This window comes from Akanthomyces muscarius, chromosome 2 (genome assembly GCF_028009165.1).
Source record: "Akanthomyces muscarius strain Ve6 chromosome 2, whole genome shotgun sequence".
Taxonomy (NCBI): domain Eukaryota; kingdom Fungi; phylum Ascomycota; class Sordariomycetes; order Hypocreales; family Cordycipitaceae; genus Akanthomyces; species Akanthomyces muscarius.
The window spans coordinates 2,314,672-2,339,974 of NC_079242.1; the positions used below are offsets into that span (position 1 = coordinate 2,314,672).

General features: G+C 56.1%; 9 protein-coding genes across 12 annotated transcripts; 5 read left to right on the top strand and 4 right to left on the bottom strand.

Moving 5' to 3' along the window:
- Positions 1-89: 89 nt before the first annotated feature.
- LMH87_003869 (uncharacterized protein) lies at positions 90-2,420 on the bottom strand (the record flags this gene model as incomplete). Its single annotated transcript, XM_056195003.1, has 4 exons — positions 90-105; positions 191-1,851; positions 1,904-2,239; positions 2,295-2,420. The coding sequence occupies 4 exons, from the start codon at positions 2,418-2,420 to the stop codon at positions 90-92; spliced, it is 2,139 nt and encodes a 712-aa protein (XP_056048674.1).
- Positions 2,421-3,507: 1,087 nt separating this feature from the next.
- Positions 3,508-4,597, top strand: LMH87_003870 (uncharacterized protein; the record flags this gene model as incomplete). Its single annotated transcript, XM_056195004.1, has 2 exons — positions 3,508-3,572; positions 3,649-4,597. 2 exons carry the CDS (start codon positions 3,508-3,510, stop codon positions 4,595-4,597), a joined length of 1,014 nt encoding a protein of 337 aa, XP_056048675.1.
- Positions 4,598-5,197: 600 nt separating this feature from the next.
- Positions 5,198-8,245, bottom strand: LMH87_003871 (uncharacterized protein; the record flags this gene model as incomplete). The annotated part of the gene is made up of 2 exons (XM_056195005.1): positions 5,198-8,048; positions 8,139-8,245. The coding sequence occupies 2 exons, from the start codon at positions 8,243-8,245 to the stop codon at positions 5,198-5,200; spliced, it is 2,958 nt and encodes a 985-aa protein (XP_056048676.1).
- A 1,086-nt stretch (positions 8,246-9,331) lies between these two features.
- Positions 9,332-9,789, top strand: LMH87_003872 (uncharacterized protein; the record flags this gene model as incomplete). The annotated part of the gene is made up of 2 exons (XM_056195006.1): positions 9,332-9,399; positions 9,573-9,789. The coding sequence occupies 2 exons, from the start codon at positions 9,332-9,334 to the stop codon at positions 9,787-9,789; spliced, it is 285 nt and encodes a 94-aa protein (XP_056048677.1).
- Positions 9,790-10,510: 721 nt separating this feature from the next.
- LMH87_003873 (uncharacterized protein) lies at positions 10,511-11,692 on the top strand (the record flags this gene model as incomplete). 2 transcript variants are annotated; one of them, XM_056195007.1, is made up of 1 exon in its annotated part: positions 10,511-11,692. In XM_056195007.1, the coding sequence occupies one exon, from the start codon at positions 10,511-10,513 to the stop codon at positions 11,690-11,692; it is 1,182 nt and encodes a 393-aa protein (XP_056048678.1). The 2 variants fall into 2 exon arrangements, with proteins under 2 accessions (XP_056048678.1, XP_056048679.1); XM_056195008.1 differs by having other exon boundaries at positions 11,315-11,692.
- A 911-nt stretch (positions 11,693-12,603) lies between these two features.
- Positions 12,604-14,523, bottom strand: LMH87_003874 (uncharacterized protein; the record flags this gene model as incomplete). Of its 2 annotated transcripts, XM_056195009.1 has the most annotated exons (2): positions 13,688-13,705; positions 13,759-14,523. In XM_056195009.1, the coding sequence occupies 2 exons, from the start codon at positions 14,521-14,523 to the stop codon at positions 13,688-13,690; spliced, it is 783 nt and encodes a 260-aa protein (XP_056048681.1). The 2 variants fall into 2 exon arrangements, with proteins under 2 accessions (XP_056048680.1, XP_056048681.1); XM_056195010.1 differs by having other exon boundaries at positions 12,604-14,523.
- A 288-nt stretch (positions 14,524-14,811) lies between these two features.
- LMH87_003875 (uncharacterized protein) lies at positions 14,812-15,571 on the top strand (the record flags this gene model as incomplete). 2 transcript variants are annotated; one of them, XM_056195011.1, is made up of 6 exons in its annotated part: positions 14,812-14,839; positions 14,942-14,974; positions 15,038-15,111; positions 15,168-15,274; positions 15,448-15,458; positions 15,525-15,571. In XM_056195011.1, the coding sequence occupies 6 exons, from the start codon at positions 14,812-14,814 to the stop codon at positions 15,569-15,571; spliced, it is 300 nt and encodes a 99-aa protein (XP_056048682.1). The 2 variants fall into 2 exon arrangements, with proteins under 2 accessions (XP_056048682.1, XP_056048683.1); XM_056195012.1 differs by lacking the exon at positions 14,812-14,839 and having other exon boundaries at positions 14,907-14,943.
- Positions 15,572-18,933: 3,362 nt separating this feature from the next.
- Positions 18,934-22,665, top strand: LMH87_003876 (uncharacterized protein; the record flags this gene model as incomplete). The annotated part of the gene is made up of 1 exon (XM_056195013.1): positions 18,934-22,665. The coding sequence occupies one exon, from the start codon at positions 18,934-18,936 to the stop codon at positions 22,663-22,665; it is 3,732 nt and encodes a 1,243-aa protein (XP_056048684.1).
- A 524-nt stretch (positions 22,666-23,189) lies between these two features.
- LMH87_003877 (uncharacterized protein) lies at positions 23,190-24,899 on the bottom strand (the record flags this gene model as incomplete). Its single annotated transcript, XM_056195014.1, has 1 exon — positions 23,190-24,899. The coding sequence occupies one exon, from the start codon at positions 24,897-24,899 to the stop codon at positions 23,190-23,192; it is 1,710 nt and encodes a 569-aa protein (XP_056048685.1).
- Between the last annotated feature and the right edge of the window lie 404 nt (positions 24,900-25,303).

Here is a 25,303-nt window from a genome sequence, read left to right on the forward strand (position 1 = left end):
CAAAGTGTACCCCATTCATGAGAGCTGTACCCTCAATCGGTTCATATATTCACAATATTGAGCTCGAGCGCAGGCTATAGAAATTACTGCTACGTGGAATATAAACTAGAAATAAAGAAACATAAGACAATTGCAAAGTAGAAATACTTTCAGTGACAGCAAGCACAGCGGGCAAATCGAAGAGGCCTACTCTTGATAAGAAATCTTAATGGGCACCGTGTCGCTCACATCCCAGTCGTCACCGTTCGCGGCATCTCCAAAGATTCGCAGCGCCTTGACCCGTACCTTGTACGTGCCCGCGCCAGCGTAGTAGCCATTGGCAAGTTCGCCATCCCAATAAAAGCCAAATCCGGCACCGCGAGTAATCATATGATAAGGAACCCCCGGAAGCTCGGCAATAACAGAGCCAGACGGAGCATCAACAATCTCAGCAGCGATAGTGGTCGTGCCCAGAGCGAGGTTGACCATGATCAGCGGTATGCCGTCGCTTGAGGCGGCAGTCCCAGGCTTGGGGAGCACGAATTCGGTATCGGCAAGGACCGGCTTGTGGTTCTGGTCGTTGGAGTTCGACACAGATGCGCCATCGGACGGCAGCGTCGTCGCATTTCTCAAGGAGCCGGCGAGACCCTGATAAGGGATCGAGACAGATGAGGAGTCGCTGCCCTGGACGTATAAGAAGCCCGACCAAAGCGCAAGTCTATTGGCATCAACATCAGAAGGAGGGTCGGCAGAGACTTGAAGGGCCTGGGTTTGTCCAGCTGTGAGGGTAAACTTTGTGGTAGTGGCGCGCAGAATGCCAGAGGCAGGCGTTTGATCATTGGGAAACGAAGACGGATAGAAGCTACCATTGGCGAGAACGTAGACGGAGATCGCGGGCCGCACTGTAAGCTGGTACTCGACGGTCTCATTCCCAGCGTTTGTGACAGCAACTTCGATATCATGGTTCATATGCTCAGTGTCGTTGAATGATAGGCTGACGGGCGAGATGAGCATTCTGCTATTGACGGCATTCAGAGCCTGCACAAGGCCAGCGCCTTGTTGCGCAGTAGGGGCCAGGACGTCATAAGTTTTCGATCCGTCGCTGAACTCGAGTGGCTTGGCACTGGCGGCGAGAAGCTTCTGCATGCGCTCTGGAGCAACAGGTCCCATGGCTTGATTGAGCAGGGCCATGACGCCAGCAACCATGGGCGTCGACATGGACGTTCCAGAGGCTCGACCGTACTTGTTACCTGGGAGGGTCGACAGAATGTCACGTCCGGGACCGGCAAACTGAGGTTTAAAGTTCATCTCCATGGTCGGCCCCCAGGATGTGAATGCGCTGGGAGTTCCTCCCGTGCCAGGTGTTTCGGTGAGGTCGACCGCGGCGATGGAGTTGACGGCGGCGCCGTTTGCAGATCCAGAGGTATAGAACGCGCCGCGATTGCCATCATTGCCGGCAGCGACCGTAGACGTGATGCCCTTTTCTGTGGCAAGCCTGCTGAGGAGCTGGGAAAAGGCATCGTCAGACCAGCCATAGGCGCCGCCCACAGAACAGCTGATGATTTGCGCGCCGTCTTGTGCGGCGCGCGCGGCGGCGGCCATGAGCATGTCCGTTCCGGTGCCGCCGCTGCAGCCAAAGACCTTGTACATGCCAAAGGTGATGCCGGGGGCAACGCCGGTGAAGCTTGCGTCGTTGGCCTCGGCGGTGAGGATGCCAGACACATGCGTTCCATGCGATCCGCAATCCATGGGGTCGTCGTCGGGTTGGGGTTGATTGCCGCCGTTGAATGCATCTCCGACGAGATCGTAACCAAAAGATACTTTGCAGCCAGGGCCAAAACAGCCACCGAGAGCAGGGTGCGTGTAATCGACCTTGATATATGCGTCAGTGAAGGCCTGCGGTAACTCATGTAGCCCGACTTACACCAGAGTCAATCGCGGCCAATTTGACACCTTTGCCGTTGAAGCCTTGAGCACGCAGTTGGTCCACCTGCATCATGCCGTGAGGGCTGAATGTATCGCTACGGACACTGCGACCGGACGGCGCAACTTCCGTGACATTGAACTCGGGCCTATCATAAGCGTACACGGGCCATATGTTCTTGGCGGATCGGCCACCGCCAGCCAAGCTGTACGCGGAATTTGCCGCTGCTGCGTTGTCGTTGGCTTGGATGGAGACGCCTTTGAAGTGCTCAAAGTCAAAATGTACGCGGACATGGTCTAAATGAGCGCCCATGGCGTTTACAACACTACTCGCATTCTATGACAGTCGTAAGCAGGGGATCGCCTATGGAAAAAGGCAGGACGTTTCCTACGTGGCCGTCTTCGTACTCGACAATATAGGCACCGGGGACTATCTTTCGTCCAGCCTCAAAAGGTGGCAGGGAGGCCGCAGCTGCAGATATGCCAGCAAGCAGCGACAATACCAATCTCACTGTCATGATTGCCAAATAGCTACCAGCTCTGACGAAAATAAGCCAAAGCAAGTATCGTAGAATGTAGAACGTCGACGGATAATGAGAGAAGCCGAAAGTGGAAAGACTGACATTATTGTGCCGTGAAATATATGCTCGCCAGAAAGGATACATCTGGTCATGTCGAACCAACCCCATCCCACACCCCTTTGACACTTTGGTGAAAGCGGTTGCTACACATGGATGTAAACGGCCCGCGAGGCATGATGAAAGGAACAAAGAACAAAGGCGTAGGTGTGATGGACACGCACGGACACAGGATCCCGTGTTTCGCTTAGAGTAAGCCAAGTGAAACAAAGCATGCTGAAAGACGCAGCTTTTTGCAGCGTGGTTGGCGGACGGCATCATCGCGGGCACTGGTCATTAACGTCTGCGCTCACATGGTGCAGACGACACACCCGCAGCGTCAGGTGCTCACCATGTCCTGCGCGCAAAATGACCCTCAATCCAGGGTGAGAGTGGGATGCATGGCCAAATATCACGGAGCAAAAGTTCGAGTTTTCCCTTTCCAAAAAAAATGATGGAGGGGGAGAACAAGTGTTTTGTTGTCGCCTTTGCATGCGACCATTGTGAAAAGCACTCGACAGCTGCGATTACACCACGACAACTAACTTGTCACCCCAATCTAGAACGCACATGTCTGATATAAAATTTTAATTCCAAGTATCAATATCCAAAGCTTGAAAAATACTTCTCCGCCCATAAAGAAAGCCTCACGCAATACTCTTTTTCCGTGAACTTGCTCTAGGGTACGCAGCACTGTCCATGAGAGCTTCAACAGTGAAGGAAAAAGGACGACCTTTGCAAAGCTTGACAATCTCGACAAGGGAGGCATCTAGTCAATCTAATGTATATCATGCCACTGTTACCTCTATTTATTCAAATTGCTGTCCACCGTGCGACGTTGGCTGATTGAACCTAGCGGTGGAGCCTCCAAAAACCGGCTACTCGTTAACATCTCACGGTTCATCATTCATCGTGGCGTCATCAAGCCTGCCTTGCAACCTACACGCACACACGACGTTCGTTGACAGCATCAAGAACCGCCGATATCATGGAAGCAACCGCAGCCGGGGAGCCACTCCCGTCACTCCTCGATCTCATCACCAAAGTTGACAAGTGAGCCACACCATCTCCCGCTCACCCAACATTGCCTCATCCAACAAAGCTTCTAACGCCTCCCTCTCTCTGCCAGTCTTCCCCTCGACTTTCCCGCCAACAGCAGCCCCTACTACAAGTTCCTCCTCCCGCCTGACCCCCGCCCGCACGGCTTCATCCACCCCACCACCGCCGAGCACCTCCCGTGGCCCTCGTCCTTTGCCATTGACCACGCTGCCGCCACCGTGACACTCGCCGTCCCCACGGCGGCCCTCGCCAACGCCGCGCTGCAGGCCGCCGTCGACGCCGCGCTCGCCTGCGGCCGCGACCGTTTCCCCACGCTCAGCGGCCTGCACAGCGAGCACTTTCTCATCCCCGGCGTCGCGCCCGCCGCGTACCCGGACCCGGCGCCGCTCCGGGTCGAGCGCTTCGCCGCGACGCTGTTTGGCATCAACACCCGCGGCGCGCACCTGACGGCCTACGTGCGCGACCCGGCGACGGCCGCCGTCGCCGGCATCTGGGTCGCCCGCCGCAGCCGCTCGCTGCACACGTACCCGGGGATGCTGGACAGCGCCGTCGCGGGCGGCGTCAAGGCCGACGACACCCCACGCGAGTGCATGCTCGCCGAGTCGCTCGAGGAGGCGCGGCTGACGCCTGCGGTCGTGGCGCCGCGGCTTCGCCCCGTCGGCGTCGTCACCCTGGCGAACCGGAACCCGCGCACGGAGCTGGTCCACGGTGAGATCCTGTACGTCTACGACCTGGATCTCTCGCCGGATGAAGGGACGGACGACGCAAGGGCCTCAGGCTTGGTGCCGCTGCCGGGCGACGATGGCGAGGTGGAGGAGTTTATGCTGATGGGCTGGCAGGAGGTGCTGCGGCGGATGAAGGCGGGCGAGTTCAAGCCGAATGTGTGCGCCATCATGATTGACTTCTTCATTCGTCATGGCCTCGTGACGCCAGAGACCGAGGAGCAGTACGTAGAGATCTGCAACAGGCTACGCAGAAAACTGCCAATGCCCACCAATGGTCTTGAGACGTGGCCATAGATACAGCATGAAAGTGCTCAGGTATTGGTTGGCGGATCAAACTGATCCGTGAAAAACAGTTACAAAGAGAGCCGTCACATTGCGGTTGGTTGGCATCTTCAAAGCGTGAAATTTATCCACTCAGCCTAAATGGCAACGGTAACGCTACCATCAGCAACCAATTAGAATCTTGCTACTATAAAAAACACACCCGCTCCTCTCGTCGTTTCAATCCAAACCAAAACCAATCGCGTCATGCCAAAAACTCCGGTGCGCCTATGCCAGGCAAGCAAGCCTCTTCCTGGCTCCTTTGAAGCAAAATATCCCTCGCGGGAATCCAGTGACGCCTCAGCGGCGGTCCCTCTAGAGCCACCTCAACCTTTTTGGTCTAATCTTAGACCAGTTGCTTGTTCCCTCTTTGTGCGCCGCCACCGGCGAGGGCCTTGAAAAAAAAAGAGCATTTCGTTGCCTGCACAACAGCAAAAAATAGACAGAAAAAAGGAGGCCTCAAAAGCTTTTCTTCGTCGCCACTCAAAACTCGTATGCAAGTCCCATTCCTCATAACGCAGTCTTATTCGTACAATGTGATCCGCTTTAGCGCCCACTAAATATGTTGTTGAATCATTCCTCCTCCGAGTCCGAATCATCGCTCGAGTCCGCAAGCGGCGGCGACTGTGCAGACCCAGGAAAACCAGGAGCGGCAGGATCAGACCCTTCACCACCGTCCTTATACATTTGCCTTAGGGCAGTCAGCTGCGCGATCCTAGCCTCTTGTTCTTGAGCGCTCATGGGCTTGTTCTTTTTTGGTTTGCCAGCAGTTGTTTTGGATTTTGGAGCGCGGACGGGCTCGGGTGCCGGCGCGGGGCCAGACGAGTCCTTAGCGAAGCCTGGCAAAACTTTCTTGCAGAGCTCCCAGAGTTTCAGGAGGGCATCGTTGCTGAGCTGGTCAATATCCAGCTCAAGCTCGCCATCATTGTTTTCGTTCTGGCCGGTGTCCTTCTTGATAATGTCGATAGCACGATCCAGATGCGTAGATTCCAGGTCGTTGATAGCGTTGGCAATGTGGTCCTTGTCTGCAGCCGTCAAGGTCTTCTTCGCAGCGCCCTTCTTACCGCCGCCCGTCTTCTTACCCGGACCGGCGCCAGTGGATTTTCGCCCACCAGCAACCTTGCCCTTTGCCCCTCTGGCCTTCTTAGCGCTCTTGTCGTTCTTGGGCTGGGCTTCACCGGCACTGGCGACAGCCTTGATAAGAGCGTGCTGTACCATATCGACGATGCCCTTTTGAATGTCAATCATTGACTGGTTGGCGCCGGGAACGAACATGGCATGCAGCTTCTTGGTTTCCTCGTCGAGTTTGGCTTGAAGTTCTTGAATCTCTTTGGAATTGTCCCCATGAGGGATGTCGTCCTCAGCGTCTTCGTCCTCGTCCTCCTCGTCACTCACGTCTGCCGATGTAGGTGCATTTGCCTTGGCAAACTTGGTCAGCCAAGCATCTTTAGTCTTCATTTGTGACGTGTAGATGCCTTCCAGCTCTGCAGCTCTCTGTGAGACAGGATTTCCTTGGTTGGGAGGACCATTGAAGCTGTAGCAGTTTTCGAACACGAGCCGTACATGCTTGTCAAAGTCCTTGAGGTTGGTAAAATCGCCGGCCGAGAGCATCGTAGAAACTTTGCCCAGGTCCATTGGCTTCTTAATAATCGAATAGTAATCGGGGATATTCAGGCCTTCGGCATCAACGGGCTCAAGGAACCACATGTTGAGCTGCTCATATTTGGGGTTCATGACTTCGGTCAGAACCTCTGTGGCAAATTGCAGCTCAGGCTTGAGCTTCTTGCGCGAAGGCTTAGTTGTGTAGTCAATGTCCTTCGGCTTCGGCGCGCGAACTGTGCGCTTGGGGCGATCACCCTCGGTGGCGGTAGACCCGCGACGGTCACCGGCGACAGACTTGGCATCTGCGTCCGTCGAGGGACTACCTCGAGGTCCGGTAGATGTGCGGCGAGAGGCAGGGGCTTCGGCAATAGCAACGGCACGAGGCTCACGGGAGGGCTTAGCCTTGGGAACGGTCTTGGGCTTAGGAGGTTCTTCGGCAGGGGCAGCGAGCAGCTCTTCCCATAGAGCCTTGACGATGTTGAAAGCAGCAAATGTGACATCATGCGTCGCGCCATTGAAATTGAGTGCATTCATGTAAATGAGGGAAGCGGCATTCTTGAACTCCCCAAACGTGGCATAGGCTCCATCTCCGTCGCGCACGTTGCGGTCGAGTTCCGAGAGATCCATAGGCTTTTCGATCTTGGCCAGGTAAGCTTCACGCAGCTGCGGCCAAAGTTTGATGACAGCATCACGGAAGTTTGCGCCTCCTTTAGTCTTCTTCAGTCTACCTATGGTCTTGCGAACCTCACGGCGCTGGTAGGTGCTGAAGGATCGGCCGTTGGCTTCGGAATCGTTCCAGTTCGGAAGAGTGTCAAGACTCGGGACGCGCTCAGCAGCGGAGTCGTCAACTGCAGCTGTGGCGTCCGCTACCGGGGCATCCTGGTTGGGGAGCTCAGCCATGGGCTTGTCCTCCTCAGGCTCGGTTCTGGCACGCTTAGCAGCTGGCTCTTCGTTGGCGGAGTCGTCTTCGCGTTCGCGAGCAATCTTGGCGGCAGGTGCATTGCCCATAGAAACCTCGACAGATTCAACAATAGGAGACGTGCCTGGCTGAGTCTCGATGTTGAGCTGTGACATGCTAGCGGGTTGAAGATCAACCTCAGAAGTGGGTAGAGCGATACTGTCCTGCCTCTCAAGAGATGGAGGCTGCTCGGGACCTTTGGCACTGGTAGTAGGGTCTCGCGGTGCATCTTCCATCTTGACATCCTCCGCTTCCTTCGTCTTGGCAGGCTCGTCGGCGGGCGTCTCTGTTGGGATGGTGGGAGTTGGCGTGGGCTCAACTGGAGTTGGCTCAGCCGAGGGCTTCTCGACTGGGACGGGCTCCTCCATCTTTGTGTCCTCGGGTTCCGTCTTGGATCCGAGCTTGGGGACGTCTTCCTTTGCCTCCTCCTTTGACTCCGCCCTGGGCTTCTCCAGAGTCTCCCTGTTGCCTTCTTCCGTAAGAACCTCTCTGGGGGCTTCTTCCGATGCGCTCTCCTCAGCAATAGGCTGAGGAGGCGTAGTCTCCGCAGGATTCTCACTGTGCTGCTGAGTAGGGGCCGATGGTGTTGTGTCTATCGCGGACGGAGCAGGGGCCTTCTCTTCAGGCTGCTGCGCGGGCGGCGCGGCAGGACTGAGCTCTGTCGAGGCAGGTTTGTCGGGCGATGGCTCAGCAGCAAGTGAAACACCATTAGTGCCGTTGTGTTCGGAAGACGAACCGCTCCCGTTGACGATGGGCGCGGGCGTGGATAATGCAGGCTCGACGGGAGCGGCGGTGGTGGAAGTGACGGAAGGCTCGGAGGACATAGGCTCAACAGGCTTTGCCGTGGGCTCAGTAGCCGCGAGACTGTGCGCATGGTATTGTATAAGCGAAATGAACAAGACAAAGCTTGGGCGCATTGCCTAGGCCGGCTAAGATCAAAACAAGTGCACTTACCCATTGGTATCGAGCTTTTGTTCAGGCTGCGGCGGAGAGAGCGGCAGCTTTGTCTCCGGAACAGGCGCGCTAGCTGGCGCTGGCGCGTCGGACTTGGACAACTCCATGGCGATGCTTTGGCGGCGGATGCGCTTTGCGACGAGTGCGCTGAGGGTAGATGCAGCTCAGAAGGGTCGGCGCAGCATTAAATAGATGGATAGAGCGGCAGCGATGAAGGGCAGCCTCGCGAAAAGGCTCTAGGCACCGATGCGCCGTACACGGGCGGTGTTGTTGTGAGAGGCGGTGGCGCAAACGGAATGCGAAAGTGAGGGAGCTGCAGGCAGCAACGTAACCTCGAGCGGCCTAGTGAACCGGAGAACGAAATCTCGGCGCAAAAGGGAATATTTGTTGAAGGAGACGTATGCGAACTGCGAAACGGCGCGCAAAGGAGAGATGATATGACGCGACCGCGCGAATGCGACAGGGAGAGGAGAGGCTGGCGCAAATTCAGTACTGGGGACCGGAAGCGATAACGGGGTCGTGCGGATCGACGAGTTGAGTGCGACGGACAATGTCGAGGCGTAGAGAGTATTAAATTAATAAAAAAAGCAATCCGAGAGTCGAGATGGATGCTATGCAGGTCCAGAAAGCAGAACGCGCCGGGGCGCAAAGGCAGAGAGGTACCTGGAGGGGGGCTTAAGGCCGAGTCGGGGGAGGGTCTGGGAGGGAAAGCGCGTGCACGTCGGTCTTTTTTTGTCAGCCGGAGGCGCGCTGGTATTTATTAGAGAACAAGTCCTCCGGTGGGACGGCCAGCCTATGCCTATACCGGGGTCAGGGAAAGGGCTGGTAATGCTCGGGGCGTGCTCGAGGCGTGAATAGGTGAAAAAAATTCACTTGGCCGAGTAGCCCCTTGGGGCTGCGTGTGGCTGAAAGCGCTGACCTAATGCGGCCGTTGCCGAGCGCTATTGGCTGGATTGCGAGAGCTCCCCACTGCAGGGGGTGTGCCTCGCCCGCCCGCCAGTGTGGTGTGGCTGGGGAGCTCCCAATGCGCCCCAATTATCTGTCCTGGCGGACGGTGCTCAACTTGCAATTTATTAATGATGCTACTCCGAGCCACCGGGTTTTACTCGAACCAACCATCTTTCTCATCGACGCCATCCATCACACTTTCTCCCGCGACAATCTTCTTCTACATAAAGCAAGCAACCACATGAATGCTACCGCGACGATATCTGCAGCTACCCGCAATTGGCAGCATCCTCTCCTCCTTTGTCTCCCTCAAGTACGTGCCACCGCCCATGCCGTGCCACCCCATCCTGGCGTTTGCCGATTGCTCGTCCCCGTCCCACGTCTCTGTACAGTCCACAGAAGCTCGGATCACGTAGCCTGATAAGATGCATCGTGCGGGTGGGGGACACAGAGCTGGACTTGGGTACTGAGACCCCATCCTTCCAGAACGACGCCGTTGTGGTGCGACATTGTTGCAGTCGCATACACCTACCTACCTACACAAGCTTCGCGCTCGCTGTCCGCTGCTGATGCGCCGGCCCATATGCCGCACCCGCCCACTGCCGTCGCGTTTCGCTATCCCGTCTCCGAACTCACCAACCGCCCGCTGAGGGTACAAGCATACACCGGATACCAATTACCTCTCTGTGTACGGAGTACATAGACCGGGTCGCAGACGAGTGTCGGCAAGGGTGGTGGTGGACCGTGGACCGCGTCGTACTGTGGACCGCGTCTTCTTCCCTGGCTGCTTGTTCGTCCTAGCCACCTTTTAAATGCCCATATCGTTCAAACGGGGCCCAAACTGGGGGTGCCGTGGAATTACCGCACGCCACCCTTATGAGCCACCAACTGTGGCGCAAACGGCCAGACGCCATGTCAGGTGACTCAGATGAAAACGGACTCATGCCTGCAAACAGTCTCGGTAAAAGACGGCGCTGATAGCAATTCAAGGAGATTCGCGTGCAAACAGTTTACTCTCTGCAATTGGGGTTGCGCTCGCCGCGACTTTTCCAGAACTTCCTCCAAAGTTAACAAGTGAATGGTTGCCATACCACGTGACCTCCTGCCATTCAATGTAAACTGGGCATTGTCTGATAAGATAAGATAGCTGCTGCTTAGCTAATGTGTTTTTTTTTGGCTGTCTCGACCATCCGGCCGTATCTTTGGCCGGCCCGCCAAAAAAAAGTTCACCAGACGGCTAGGAAAATTTCCCAACTGTGAGCGACAAGACATCGCGACCTACTGATCGCCGGTCTCACTGGATTCCCATCATTATTGGACAGCCGGCTACTCGATATCATCATATACTCATTCGAAGCGACAGACTTCTTGTTATCTTTCTGATACTTATAGCGACGTGCAAATCTTCTCTCACCTCGTGCCTCATGCCGATGTCGACCAAACGCAAAGCTCCAGTGAAGCTGGCAGCACCGGTCGCCAAAAAGAGCGCCAATATCCCCTCCAAAAACACAATCGACGAGTTGCACACGTCGGTCTCTGGTACAGATGCCTTGCAAGGCTCAAATGTCGACACGATAGAGATTTCCTCCGACGCCGAGAGCGAGTATACCTCGGACGGTGAAGACGCCCCAGAGCAAGTAAACGGCACTAAAGAGGTTGTCCAGGCTTCGAACGACAGCAAAGCCAAGGCCAGTTCTACAACCGTCGCCAACGACAGCAATGACGCTGGCTCAGATGCCGAAGGCGGCTCTCCCACGTTTGGCGAGCTTCTGCGCGGCAACGAGACCATTGACGTCTCTAGCCTGCTCCAGCAAGCCGTCACCAGCACCGCCGTGCAGCCCTCGCGCACCGCCATCGCTCCACCCTCCCTACAGTCCCTCACCACCGTTCTCACGCAAGCGCTCAAGACCGACGACACGGAGCTGCTCGAATCGTGCCTACACACGACCGACCTGACCACCATCCGAAACACGATAGAACGCATCGATAGCAGCCTCGCCGGCATCCTACTAAATAAGCTCGCCGCGCGCCTGTACCGGCGACCGGGCCGCGCCGGTAACCTGATGATATGGGTCAAGTGGACGCTCATTGCCCACGGCGGCGCCCTGTCGTCGCAGCCGAAGGTCGTCCAGAGCCTCAACGGCCTGCAAAAGGTGCTGGCCGAGCGTGCCAAGGGCCTCAACAGCCTGCTCGCGCTCAAGGGCAAGCTCGACCTGCTCGAGGGCCAGATGGAGCTCCGTCGCAAGATGAAGCGCAGCACATCGGCGATGAAGAATGGCGCGACCAGCGACGACGAGGATGAGGTGGACGACAACGTCATCTGGGTCGAGGGCGAGACGCAGGATGCTAGACTGGCCAACGGTCTGGCGGACGACGAGGATGCGCACATGCTCAACGGTGTCATTCCTGACTCGGACGGTGAAGACGACGACTCTGATGCCGAGGAAGACGACGACGTCGACGGTGCGGAGGAGTCGCTGGATGAGGACGAGGTGGACCACGACGACGTCGACGAGTCCATGGGTGAGGACGAGGAGAGCGATGCGGAACCTGCGCCGCCTTCCAAGCTACAAAAAGTCGCCGGGTTCTTTTCAAAGCGCAAGTAAAATGAAGAAGCAAGAAACAAAACAAAAATCGAGAAAAGACGGAAGACAAAAACGAGCCAAAGACTTAATTGGAAAGCAGGGCAAAAGGTATCATGAATTTTAAAGGGGAGACGAAGCATTCGGGGAACTGGCTCTTGGAACACGGGCGCCGTTGGACGACGAACAAGGGAACAAAGGCCGCGAATGTTATTTGTTTGTATTGACAAGGCATCCGTCCTATTTGTAACATGTCGGAGAGGAAGTGTGAGTTCTCTTGGCCATTTTTTTTTGGGCATGCCCTTTCATTTTCCCACACATTTACTGGCGTTGGGTAGAAAAGAATGAAATTTCTCTTCATCTTAGTTCGGAATGCATTGCTCACTGAACGTGCACTGCTGTTTGAACATGCACTGCTGACTGAACCTGCAGTGCTGATTGAGCATGCACTGTCGATTGAACACGTACTCACTGCTGATGAGGACGAAAAAAATCCATGTTCAACTGCGCATAGTCCAACGGTCAAAGAATCATGCGCGATGCGAAAATTACAGAGAGAGCCTGGAACTGCGAGGGGACAATTCATGACGCTTTGTTTCAAAGATAACTAAATGTATAGATGTATGTGTGTTTGTGTAATGCGCGCTCCAGAAAAAAAAGTGAAACAGACGCCTGGTTCATAAGTCAAGGAAGTTCTAGAAACTCGGCAAGTCTCTGCGCCAACCCATGCAATGGATTAAAAGAAATTTGAAAACAAAGGTAAGAGGATGAAACAAATAATGTTCGCTGATGAAGACGGTAGTATAATATAATATAGATGAGCGCAAACTCGTAACAGACGAGGGCAAAAGGACGTAGAGAACGAAGAACAAAAGGCAGAGTAAAGCCGCTTCTTTGTCCTGCCTTTTGCATCTTGTTTGCTGGGCACGCACTTGTTAAATGGCCCAGCTGCCTCGTCGCTCGTGCACGCCCCACGCCAGCGGATTGAGGTTGTCGAGATCCGGGTGCTGCCGCGCCCACTCGACAATGTACACGCGCAGCGCCTTCCAGCGCGGGCAGCGGTCCTCCTCGGGGGTGTCGTCGAGGCTCATCTCGAGCATGTGACCCTTGGCGAGCTGCTTGTCGTCGTCGCGGCACAGGTCCTCGACGCTGATGCGGCTCATCTTGGAGAGCTCGGCGTCAAAGGAGCGCGCCATGGCCGGGTAGCCGAGCGAGAGGTAGTTGTAGACCTGCGTGACGAATTCATCGCCAAACTCGAGCGCAATTTTGTCGTCGCGCTCGGCGCGGACCTTTTCCTGCTGCAGCCGCTCGTCGAGGCCGTGGAGCATGTGCAGGCCCTTGGGCGCGCCGCTGCGGAGCCGGTGCTCGGCCGTGCCCGGGTGGCACGCCCCGGACAGGTTCCCGGGCGAGTCCGCGGCCGCAGTCGCCACGTCCCAGAGCGAGGCAGGCTCGTCGCTCACCGCCAAGACGCAGTCGACTTCGTGCTCAAAGAGTTCTTTGGGGGTGCCTGGTGTCCGGGGCGTCGCCATCATGGCTGGCGGGTGCAGCTCGGCCGGGACCAGGTAGCCGCCGGTGGATTCCGACCTGCAGCAGTAGCCTCTCCACAGGCCACCGTTGCCCGACAAGTCCCGATTCTGTTTTGCATTTTGTGACAGCACAAACGAGTGGTCCGTCTCGAGCTTTGTTTGCTTGGGCGAAGGGCACTTGCGAAAGTTGAGCTCCTTTCCCAGCATTGGAGGCGACACAAACTTGCGGATGCGCTGTAGCTGCGCAGCGTCGGGCCGGATGCCGAGGGCAGCGAAAGGGCGGCCGAAGGGATCGTGCTGATGTCGAATGCCAAAGTCATTGGCCGGTTGCTGCTGCTGCGGCGGCTGCTTCTGTAATTGTTGCTGTGGGAGGTAGTGTTGTTGTGCACGAGGTTGAGATCTGTCGGGGGTTGTAGATTCGGGGGCGGGGCCCCGTAATACATGTAGGGCTTCGCTTTGCTTAGCGGCTGCCCATTTCCTTGCCTCGGCCTGTTTACTTGCAGAATCTCGTCTGTCCCCCAATGATGCGCGCCGGCTTGTGGTCCACATTGCATCGGGTGGTACCGTTAGGTCCATCTTGTCCAGTTCCGAGTCAGATGTCATGTCCATGTCCTCAAACATCTTTCCTGTCTCTTCAGCATCTTCCCTCTCGTAGGCCAGCTTTTCTGCATGCTCTTGCATGTGCCTCTGCCACCAGGTCAGGTCAAGGCTCGACGTCTTCCTTCGCAATCGACGCCTCCCACGGTCGCCTTCCGCCGGGCTGATGGCCTGGGACTCCTCGCTGCTGGAACCATCTCGGAAATAGAAATGGGCAACGCCACCCTCCCGGGCACGACTGTTGGGAAAAGCAGCCAGAGCATCCTCCTGAATCTGCCTTTCCGCCTCCTTTGCCGCGAGTTCGAGCAAATATTCCTTGACCTCTTCCTCCTCGGTTTCTCTTCGAGTTGGCTGCTTTCGCCGAACAGTCTCCTCCTCGGCTATCACGCCATCATGCCGCTTCTTGGACTTGGCCTTTGCGGTGTAAATGTGATTGGTGTAGGGCGTGATGTCTGTCTTGTCGGTAGGGCGTGTTGCCGGACCGGGATCTCCCACGCGGCGACTTCTTCTTGAGCTTTCAATCAGTTGCGGGGCGAAACGCCGCCTAATACGGGGATGTGCAGACGCTGGAGACAGAGATCGCGGTGACGGCTCCGGAGTCAGCTCTGGGTTGGGACCGACACGAACACCAGCTGGTGGCAGTGGTGCTGCGCGGTGGGATTTGTACGTTGTCTCAATCGGTTCGGGCGCAAAGCGCCTCCGTGGCGGGTCGGAGTTCATGGCTACTACCATGTATGTGGTGCAGACGAGGGAGGTATTGAGGTGAAACGGGTATCAGCTAGTCTCGAGTAAGGGCCCGGTGATGTAGCCGTCAAGGACGCCGAGTCACTTTGGGAGCATTGCCTGTGCTTAACTCTGGCAAGAAGGGTTCGAATCGCACAACGGAGGAGGCGGTCGGTGGCCCAGTGGTCGTGTGCTGCCGCTCGTCACCAGCAGCAGCGTGCAGGAGCGAGATAGGGACCGCAAGGCAGTGGCACAGAGGCTGGTAGATGGCGGTGACGCTGGTGCGAGACACGTCCGATGAGCGGATGCAGGCAGCGATGGGATGGTAGGCTGTGAGATGGCTTGCCCGTCTTTGACTTTGGGCAGACGTGCCAGTCAAAGTCAACCAGTCAATGAGATGGTGGGGCGCGCAAATGTGCTTGAACAGAGGTGGGGTTTGCCAACAACAAGTATCGCTACAGTGCGCAAAATGAGGGCCAGCAAAACATCACTGTACTATTGTCTGCTAATTCGCAAGACACAGGACAGTCGGTAAACGAGATCCACACCGTGTGGCTACTCGGTCGCTTGTCGCCGGCTTCGGTCGCAAATTGGCTGGTTAGCGTCATCTTCAGTATACGCACTAGTATTAACAAAGACATTGACGAGAGCAGCACAAACAAGGTCAGAGAGAAGTTGCCGAAGCGAAGCAGTCTCTACCGCCTGTCTCTGCGCTGGGTCTGCCGCTCGCAGGATGTGACCGCGTCATTGTCACAAGGCTGTTCAACCTCTGATGCCTTGTACCATCTGTTATCATCACAGCACAATTTATCTGCAATGTTTTAGCGTCGGGCCGACGCAGGAGTCAATTGTGTTCCGACAAGAACCATCCCCCTACCCATGACCTGCATGGCTACTAGCCCGGTTAGCTGTGGCTGGCCTTTCAAGTTATAGAAGGGTTCCATGTATTTCTTTTAAACCAGTTTCTTGTCATTTCTCCTTTTACTCTTGCCAGCTTCTAATTTATTAAGTGCGATCCATTCCAGCCGGCGAAGGGACTAGCGCGGCCAGGGACTAGTTTTGGAAGCGATGCAATTTGCGTAAACAAGGGTTCCAAGGCACTAAGAGGATGGAAAAAGGGTCCAGGTGACAATGGAGATAAATTGTCCCTATCCCAACCTTCATGTGCTCTGAGGCTTGGGCGAGCTGGCATTTACGAGAAATTGCAACTCGACGCCCCTGGTTTCTGTGTTGCGTTGGACCCGTATCACAGGGTTTGACTTTGTGCCAATTGCTGATAGACCGGTATTTCATTCGGGAAATATTGCCGTTGGTAGTGGTATAGTCAAAATAACGACCTTTGTGGCCGAGTTCTTTTGAAACAAGAGAGAGAGAGCGCAGCCATAGGGCGTTGGCTCTTGCACATAAGACAGAGGCTTGCAGGCGAATATTGCTTCCTGCATGTGCACATGTACTCGCACGAGGATTGTGGTTGTCGGGACCTGAAATCGGCAAAAGGGTAGCATTTATGCAGGTGCATCGACGAGGTTCATAGCCGATACTGTTGCACGAATGATACGATGCGAGTTTATCCGTGGACCGTGGATGGTGTGTTAACGACAGGGAGCATCGATAGTTATTTAGAATGCTCGTATATCAACAAGGGTCAACTGCAATAAAGACGGAATGGTGGCCGCTTCAAGCTGTTGCAATTTAAAGCGACGTCCAGGAAGGCCGGCTGCTGCAAGGTACGGAGAGGCCAGAGAGCTCTGCAAAGTATCGACTGGTGTGGCGCTGAGGCAGTGACACGTGAGAAGTACTGGTAGTATAGTACACTGATGCTATCCATGATGTGTGTGATTGATGCTGGGAGTTGCGGGCATTGCGGCGAGAAACAATGTTTGCAGAGCGAAGTGACAATGAGGATCGAGACCAGGAACCAAGCCCTGCAAATTAGAACCATCAAGAATGGCAACGAACGGTTTGTTGGTGGTTGGCTAGTTAGTAATTCGAGGAACACCAAACAAAAGGGTGTGCCTGTCCTTGTGCCTCGAGCCTCCGTCTGCACACACGCACTGTCTGCAGTAAGCTTGTTCGGCAAGAGAAAGGACGATCAGTGTGGTGGAGTGCGCTACGGGTAAGGCCCGTGAACCGTTATTTGTTTGCTCCGCATGCCAACGAAGCCCAATCGCCCGCAGCCCTGATGCAGTAGTGAATGAGGTATCGAGAGTTGAACAGCAATAATACTAGTGGTTGCCGTCCATCCTTGCATGAACTGCAGACGGTAGTTAGTTGGAGGGCAAGACAGGTCAGAAGGAGGCCGGCCAGTAGGTAGGTAGACCGTGAGGCAGATGGCCTAATAATACCGGGCACGCGGTGGGGGACCTCGGATACGGGACAGACTTTTCAAGACAACTCTCGACTCGCCAGTTTTATTATTAGCCCGTGGCCACTGGACCCCGCCTCGTACAGCAGAGGACAGAGCCACTAGAAGCATGGCTGGTGCCAGTGGTGCGCTACTTGGCTGTCAGTGGCTCGTACCTGGGTAGTTTGATTGTGGCAGAACGGTTAGCGTTTGGTCCATGTCGATGACGGGTCGTGGATCGGGACGACGAGGATGGGGATCAGCAAGGCAGCGTCTGCTCTAGGCAAGCAGGCTTATGCACAGATAATGAATGACGGCACGACGGATTCTGTGGCTGTGGCAGCAGGGCTGCTTTGAGCCTTCTCCTTGCTGGTTCGTCTTGAGTAATTTGGTGGCGTTGCATTGCCGCAGCATGATAAAGACAAACGGAGAGACAGTTGGGAGTGATGAATTGAATGGACAGCATTGGGTCGTCGGCTGTTGAGTTTGGTGTTTCTTTGTGCCTGGGGCGTAGTTGCGCTGCACTGGAAACCCGCCGGAGCACCATCGGCGGGCGGGCTGTGCACTTTTAGCACTGTGGATGGCTGCTCTGGCAGTTCCCGGCAGCGGCTTGTAAGTGGACAGAGCCTCGTAAACGGCAGCCCACTCCCACTGACGGTGCCCTGTCTGTGCAGTGCAGGTCCAGGGGATCACGGAGAAAACCACAAGGGGAGTCTCGAGCCTGACGAAGGGCCTGAAAAGGGCCGCGACTCGCTCGCTGGCCCACTGTGCTGCAGGAGGATTGTCCTTTTTCTGCAGCCGGTGAAGAGTGCTACGGCAAGCCCTTGGCAAGTCATTTAAATAAATACTGGCAGTAGTTTTGTCACGACGGGGCCGGTGAAAAAAAGACAAAACAAAAACCACATCTCGACTTACCTGCAATAATGTTGGCGTATCCATGACAGTATTTCCACTACAGTCGCATGTTTGTTCTCCTTGTTGTACGCAGCTCGCCAAGCAACCAGAGTGTTCCAAACATCCCAGGCCCGAGACCACCAACGGCCCCTCTAAAAAAAGACCATCCAGGCAAGGCTCAGGCAAATCACACAGGCGGCCACCACTGTAAACCCCCCGGGCCCCGGCCTTGCCAGCCACCAGCCACCAGCCAACCCGGACAGCCCAAATTTGGCAATCCATCTGCCATCCAACCATCTATCCATCCATCCATCCATCCTGGCGACTGTCCTCTTGTTTCTTGTTGCCCGACCTGGACTGTCGCCGCTAAAACATCAGCCTTTTCCCTGCTGCTCCCAAAGGTCCCCCCCCTTGACATTGCGGCACGACTTTTCCATCTTTGTTGCCAAGGAACCTTTGTTTCTTGTCTCTCTCTCGACTGGCCGGACTGGGAACCGCCAAAACTTATTCATTCCCCATTCCCGGAACAGTCTAGCGTCTGCCGCACCACGCAACACAACAGGCCCTCTCCTCGCCCTGTTACACGGGCCTGGGCCCAACATACGAGCATCTCGTCAAACTCTGGCTGCCGCGCCTCTTCGTCGCTCTTTCAACGTGCTCCCCTCCGACTCTTCGCTTTTGCACCGACGTCCAGCGCCTCTCGCTCCTGCGACACTTCAACCCTCCGTGACGGCGCCGCCACATTCCGACCGAGCTCACACGCAACCCCAATCTGGTGTTTGCTCTGCCCACCACCGTCCAAGCCGGCGACGATAACGTCCGACCATTCAGCCTTGTTCGCGAAACCTGCAAGGTCCCGTGCCGAATTTCTTCTGTTGCACACCTGTCCGCTCTCTTGTTGAGACATACCAGGCCTCAGTTTAGCATTCACCCGTCGCTGTCACCTTGAATCGCGAATGTCTCGGCGCTTCCGCCACCCCTTCGAGACACCCAGTCCTTGCCTTCGCTACTAATCTGCGCCACAACCACGTTGCTATTTTTATTTACAGTCGGTCGCTGTTATAGCCCCGCGTCGGCCCTGAATATTTCGACAGCTTCCCCAAATAGAAGCCCATTCATCGCTGGTTGCTTTAATCGACTTGCGTTTTCGCGGTGACCGCCGACGGTCATCCTTTGCCAACATGGCCGAGACGTCCCACGCCCATCTCCCGAGCGCTTCTTGCGACACAACAACCGAATCGGCTACGTCCGATACTCTCCTGGCGCAACACCAAGAGTCCCTCGAGCCAGAGTCCAAGATTGCTAGCCCCATCGCGAACAGAGTATGCACACCGTTGGGACTCTTTGTTCACCCTTCCGAAAGGGATGCCCCGTTGAGCATGCCGCAGACTCTGACTCCAGAGTCTACGCCGGCCTCTCCCAGGCGACACGAGAGAGCAACGGCATCCACATCGCCAATTCGACAATCTGGAGCCAGCCCGACCCGATCCCGAATGGCCGCCTCTGACTGTATGCGAAAACGAAACGACTCCATCAGTGATGCGCTCCGTGCCGCTGCTGCCAATGCCCACCACAGATCCGACGAAGCGCCCTCGCCTCTGGTTCCTGTTGGAGAGACACAACCTCTCCACACTGGCACCGTGCTGGCCAACACCAAAATGGTTCATCCGAAACCCATCAACAGAGTGGCGCCAGCCGATGTGACCAGCCGACCTGGCACTGCTAGTAGCGTTGCTCAGCTTGAAATGACAGCCCAACAACTCTCCATGACTAGCTCCATCGACGACGCCATCCGAGATCTACACGGCGAATTAAAACGAAGCGACTCGAGACGATCATCAATCCTCGCCGCCAGCATCAAAACGGGTGACGACGGCGGAACTGCGACCCCAGCGCAGCTAAAGAGGCACCTCTCAACTTCGTCCTCCATCGTATCAACCAACATTGCCGCGCGACAGGGTGGTTACTCACCTGCTGCTTTCGTCAAGTCGCCCAGTGCCTCTGGAAATGGTCGCTTGATGCCTGGTACTTTGACGGCCGCCTCGCTCCCTGAAGCGGAACCGGCCCCTGTTTTGTCTAGACATGGTCCCGGCAAGAGCTCTGTCCGCAGTGTGCGCTCGACAAAAATGTCATTGGCTGATATTTCCGAATCGGAGCCTATTTCACTCACGCAGACTGTTCTAGACGAGGCCGACAATGCGCCGCCACTCGAACTAGAGTCCATCATTCATGAAATAGAAGCCCATGAGGAAGAACACGAGCTGAAGCCCACCACAGAAGCCTTCCACGAAATGATGCAGAGTGGCGCCACGCAGCAGCCTGCTTTCAGCTACTCGACCGAGCGCAATATAGATACGGCCACCATCTCCGACCGTCAAAACCGCCCTGGCTCCTCTCACTCGCAGGACACTTATCATCAAGCCCAGCATGCCTTCTTCGACTTCGACGGGGTCCACTGTGCTGACAATGGAACCGAGGCCGATGATCAGGACTATCGCGAGGAGCCCATCCCTACGGAAGCAGGCTACATCGCCGTCGACCAGCATCTGGAGGAGTTGGAAGACGACGTCTTCGACCTGCCACCCTTGCAACTCCCACAAACTCTCCCGCAAGCTCCAAGGTTCTCGTACGGGGAACAATCTCTCCCGCCAGTTCCGCAACCCGTTGGCCTTGTTCGTCCTCAGTCATATATTGACCCAGCCTCGGGTGTGCAGATGAACTATTATCCAGCACGTGTTCCAGCCGCATTGAACGTTCCCCAGAAGCTGTCAAACAAACCCAAGGCGAACCAAAGGAATTCGAGGCAGTCCAAAGTACTGAGTGCCATGATGGACAACAGTTATCACGCCTCAAACGGCGACGCTGCTCGCCGAGCTTCTGCCATGCCGGTGCTGGGAAGTACGGTCGAGCTGGCAGAAGCGCCCCGGCCTTTGAAGGAACGCCACCATGAACGCCGGCCCTCCTTTCTCCCTCTATCGACCGAAGATATGCAGAAAATCAACGAACCTGTCCCTGAACCCGCTAAGCCTCCAGTACCAGCTCAAGAGAGCTGCGATAACCTTGCTTCTACCCTCCGAATCCCGAAACGCATTTCTGAGCCAAAGGTGGTTGAAAAGCGCAAGAGTCGAATGTCTATGATGAGCAGCATCCCTGCGCAGCTGCGCGCCAGCGCCTACTTCGATTCACCTGCTGTAACGACTGACATGGAGGCAAAGGACGGTTCTGCCATGAATGCCCTGGACGATATTTTGGATGCCGGCGCTAGCGCTCCTGTTGGAGCCTTCACCGACCACCCCTACGCTGGAAAGCTCGGCCCCGAAGTATACGGTGTAGTCACGAAGAAGTCCGTCGCTTCATCACCTTCCTTGAATCCGCCGTCCAGCGAGAACGGCGTGAAAAAGCGATCTTCTTGGATGCCCCTCGGCAGGCGCAGTCACAGTCGTAATAGTCAAGACAGCCCGAAACTCAACAGCTATGCCAGCTCTCCTCACTTGACTGGCGACGGCGATAGTGACCATGTCATAAGAGTACCTGCGGGCCCACTGGAGCACAACGATGGGCACGCCGAGGGAGAAGAGCAGGAGGGGGAAGAAGAAGAAGAACTGATTGAAGACTATGTGGGAGCCCCTTCCACTTTGCTTGCGGAACTGCAGCTGCGCAAGCAGCAGCAGAAGGATCGCATCCAGAATAAAGTTTTGGCTGCGCATGGTACGCAAGCTACACTTCTCGAGCTCGATGCCGTAGCCGAGACACAAAGAATCGACCGCAAGAGCAAGCGTGTCAATTTGCTTTGGGAGGATTCCGACGCACATCTAGACCAAAATGGCTCGGATGATGAAGATGTTCCCCTCGCCATTATCGCAGCTAGACAGCAAGGCGCAAAGAACATGGCGGATCTGGAACGCCCGATCGGCCTCATAGAGAAAAGGGAGATTGAGGAAAATGAGCCTCTGAGTAGGCGGCGCGCACGTCTACAAGGTTTGGACAACTCGTTCGCTACACCTCGACCTCAAAGCATGTTGATGGCGCCCGCTCGGCTTGGTGACACGCGGCCACGACAATCCATGATATCTTTGAACTTGCTTCCTCCTGAGGATGTTGAAGGCGAGTCGCTGGCCGATAGAAGAAAGCGCTTGGCATCAGAAGCCGAGAAGGAGAATGAGCTTTCTTTACCCCCTACAAGACCTGTCAGCGCAGCCTTTTCTGCCGAGCTCTTGAGCCAATTTGATCCCTTGGAAGCAGGAGGTCTAGAAGGTGCTGCAGATGGCAAGGACAAGAAGGAAGCCAACGGGGCACCGGAGGAGGAAGAGACACTTGGCCAACGACGGCGTCGCTTGCAAGCCGAGAAAGCGGCCCGCCAGCAGGAAATGGCACAGGGTGGCGCGGCGGTTAGCTCCGCGGGGCACAACAAAGATCGCCGCATGAGTCTCGCCACTGTTCTCTCTGCGCACCCGAGAAGGAGCCCAGATATGAGGGTCCAGGAGGAAATGCAGCGCCGAGAAGTAGAGGAACGTCTTGCGCGCGAGAACGAGGCTAAAATGGCATCTTTGCGCCTTCAGATGCCGTCAACCCTGTCCGTGCCAGGAGTTGTATCAAATCGAGGGTTCCACAATGGAACATACAACAATGGCTACGGAGGACATGTCAACAATCAGCGACCTGTTTCTGCACAAGTTCTTGGCCACGGTCAGCTGAATCGACCCAACAGCATGGTGTTCAACAACAGACCGCAGCAAGGTGTCTACATGAACCCGTACGCAGCAAACAGCGCGCAGGCATTTGGCGGTGTGAACGTGTACAACAACGGCGTTAATGGCGTTTATGGTGTCCCGCAACGCAACAACCAGATGCAGATGCCCAATGGTGGCTCCATGGACCGGGTTGAAGTTTGGCGACAGAGCGTCTTTCCTTGATGGGCTAACCACTCCATCATACTTAGGAGTGCTTGCCTTGTTACCAACCTATCGCGACGCAGCACGCAATACTTGTTTTGTTTTCTTGTATTCATATATGTTTTGAGCGCGCGGGAAAGGAGCATTCGGAAGAAAAAAAAATCACAGCATACACACAGCCTATAGCATTGCGAGGGGTTTTGATTTGAGCATTTGCTTTTACTTGTCTTTTTGGCTATTGCCCACAATCGCATACTAATGCATCCACTCTCATATCTACGGAATTTAATAGAATAGCGAAAACGACTGTACACTTTGGACCAAGATAGAAGTCTTGTTAAATAACCATGGTTTAGCCAATATATTTGCTCATTAGCAAAACACAATTTTGTTCCTTGTGCACCGTACATGCTTGAAAGTGAAGGATGCGCACGGTACGTAAACGTGTAGCACCGGATTAAATACGAGGTTGAATATACGGGGAAATTTAAATACAGACGCTTTATGCAAATATGCTGCTTGAAGACCTTCCGGCTCAAATGCTATCATGATGCATCCTCTTCGTCGTGGACGTCTTTTTGCTCGGCCTGCTCCAGCGCGGCGCGGAGCGGTATCTCGGACAGCTTGACCACTTTTGTCTTTTTCACAAACTTCCAGATCAAAAACGCGGCCGCGACCAGCGGGATGTCGAGGTACGAGGAGACAAAGGCCTCTGCGCTCCAGTTGCCCTTTGTGAAGACCTTGAAGCCGGCCGTCAGCAGGATGACGACGCACATGCCGAGCGCCCACCACGAGGCGTACAGGGTCCAGGCGTTGTGCCAGGGCAGGCGCGTGGCCGGGATGCCCTGGGCGCGCAGCGCCATGCGCAGGCGGATGTGGTTGACGAGGATGGCGATCCAGGAGACGAGGACGCCGGCGGCCGTGAGGCTGATGAGCCAGTAAAAGGCGGCGAGGGCGCCGCTCGACAGGCTCATGAAGCTGAGGAGCATGAAGACGGAGAAGAGGGCGACGCAGGCGTAGGGCACGCCCCAGGAGGTGGTGCGGAGGAAGACGGCGGGGGCCTGCTTCTTGAGGGCGAGCGCGTAGAGCACGCGCGTGCCCGAGAGCAGCGCCTGGTTGGACGAGGACCACGCCGACGAGATGAGCACGGCGTTGACGACGGACGGCACGGCGGGCAGGTGCGCGGCCTGGGCGGCAATGACAAAGGGGCTCTGGGTGACGGAGTCGCCGCCGCCCTCGAGCCGCGGGTCGTCGCTGGCGACGAGCATGCCGACGATGAGGATGGCGAGCATGTAGAAGAGCACGATGCGGATGAAGACGTTCTTGCACGCGGCGGGGATGGCCTTGCGCGGGTTGCGCGTCTCGGCGCCCGCCATGGCAATCGACTCGACGCCGGCAAAGGAGAAGACGGCCGAGGTCATGACGCTCCAGTAGCCGAGGAACTTGCCCCAGTGGCCGCTGGCGAGGTACTCGACAAAGGGACCCGGCTTGCTCCAGTACTTGAAGTACAGTGCCGGCGTGCCGGGCACGCCGCCCAGGTCGATGACGAGCCCGAGGATGACGAGGAAGACGACGAGCAGGATCTTGAGCAGCGCAAAAAAGAACTCGACCTCGCCAAAGACCTGCACAAAGCACATGCCGACGGCGACGGTCAGGATGATGAAGGTGATGATCCACACGGACGGGTTGAGCTTTGTCCAAAACTCAAAGAGCACGCAGATGGCGGTGATTTCCGAGGGGATGGACAGCAGGTTGCCGTACACGAGGTTCCAGCCGACGGCGAAGCCCCACGCCGGGTCGACGAGGAACTCCGAGTGCCGCACAAAGGACCCCGTCACGGGCATGAGCGCGCACACCTCCCCGAGGGCAAACTGCACGGCGCACACGACGAGCCCGACGGTCGCGTAGCCGAGCAGCGCGCCGAGCGGGCCGCCCGTCTGCACCGCGCCGCCGAGGCCCAGGAAGAGGCCCGTGCCGATGGCGCCCGCGATGCCAATCATGGAGAGGTGCCGCTCCGCGAGCCCGCGCTTGAGGTCGCGCTCCTCGGCCGCCGTGACGAGGTCGTTGTCGCCGTCGCCGTCGCCGTGGGAGATGCTGCCGTACCTGCCGCGGCCGGCGCCGTCGGCCGGCTGTGACGAGAGAAGCGCCCCGTGGCTGCTGGCGGGGACGGGCGTGGTGTCGGTTCTGACGTCCGCGGCCTTGAGCGACGAGGGCGAGCGCGACTCCTCGTCGTCGGCGGTTGGCTTCCCAAACATGGTTCGTTCCGTTCGTCGAGCGTCGAGCGTCGAGCGGCGTAAACGAAACGAGAAGAATGAAGCGGGAAAAAAGAAGAAAAAAATCTGAGCGCAGTCGGCGGGCGTGGGCGCAAAGTGGGTGAGCACGAGCGCTGTCGCTTTGGAGGCTGAAGGACTGTTATCTAGAGCTGCATGGCTGAGACTTGCAGGGTGTGAGTTGGCAAATGTCCTTTGTTTCCAATCAATGTCTCCCTCTCTCGTTCGTGTCGCTCAGGATAGCCTGGCAGTCACAGTCGATATCGTTTCGTAGAAAAAGGAAAAAAAAAGTATTTCAAGGGTCCTCTTTACAACAAAAAAAAAAAAAAAAAAAAAAAACGGATGGAAAAAAAATCACCATGCCGAGTTCGGATGGCGTAATAGCTGCT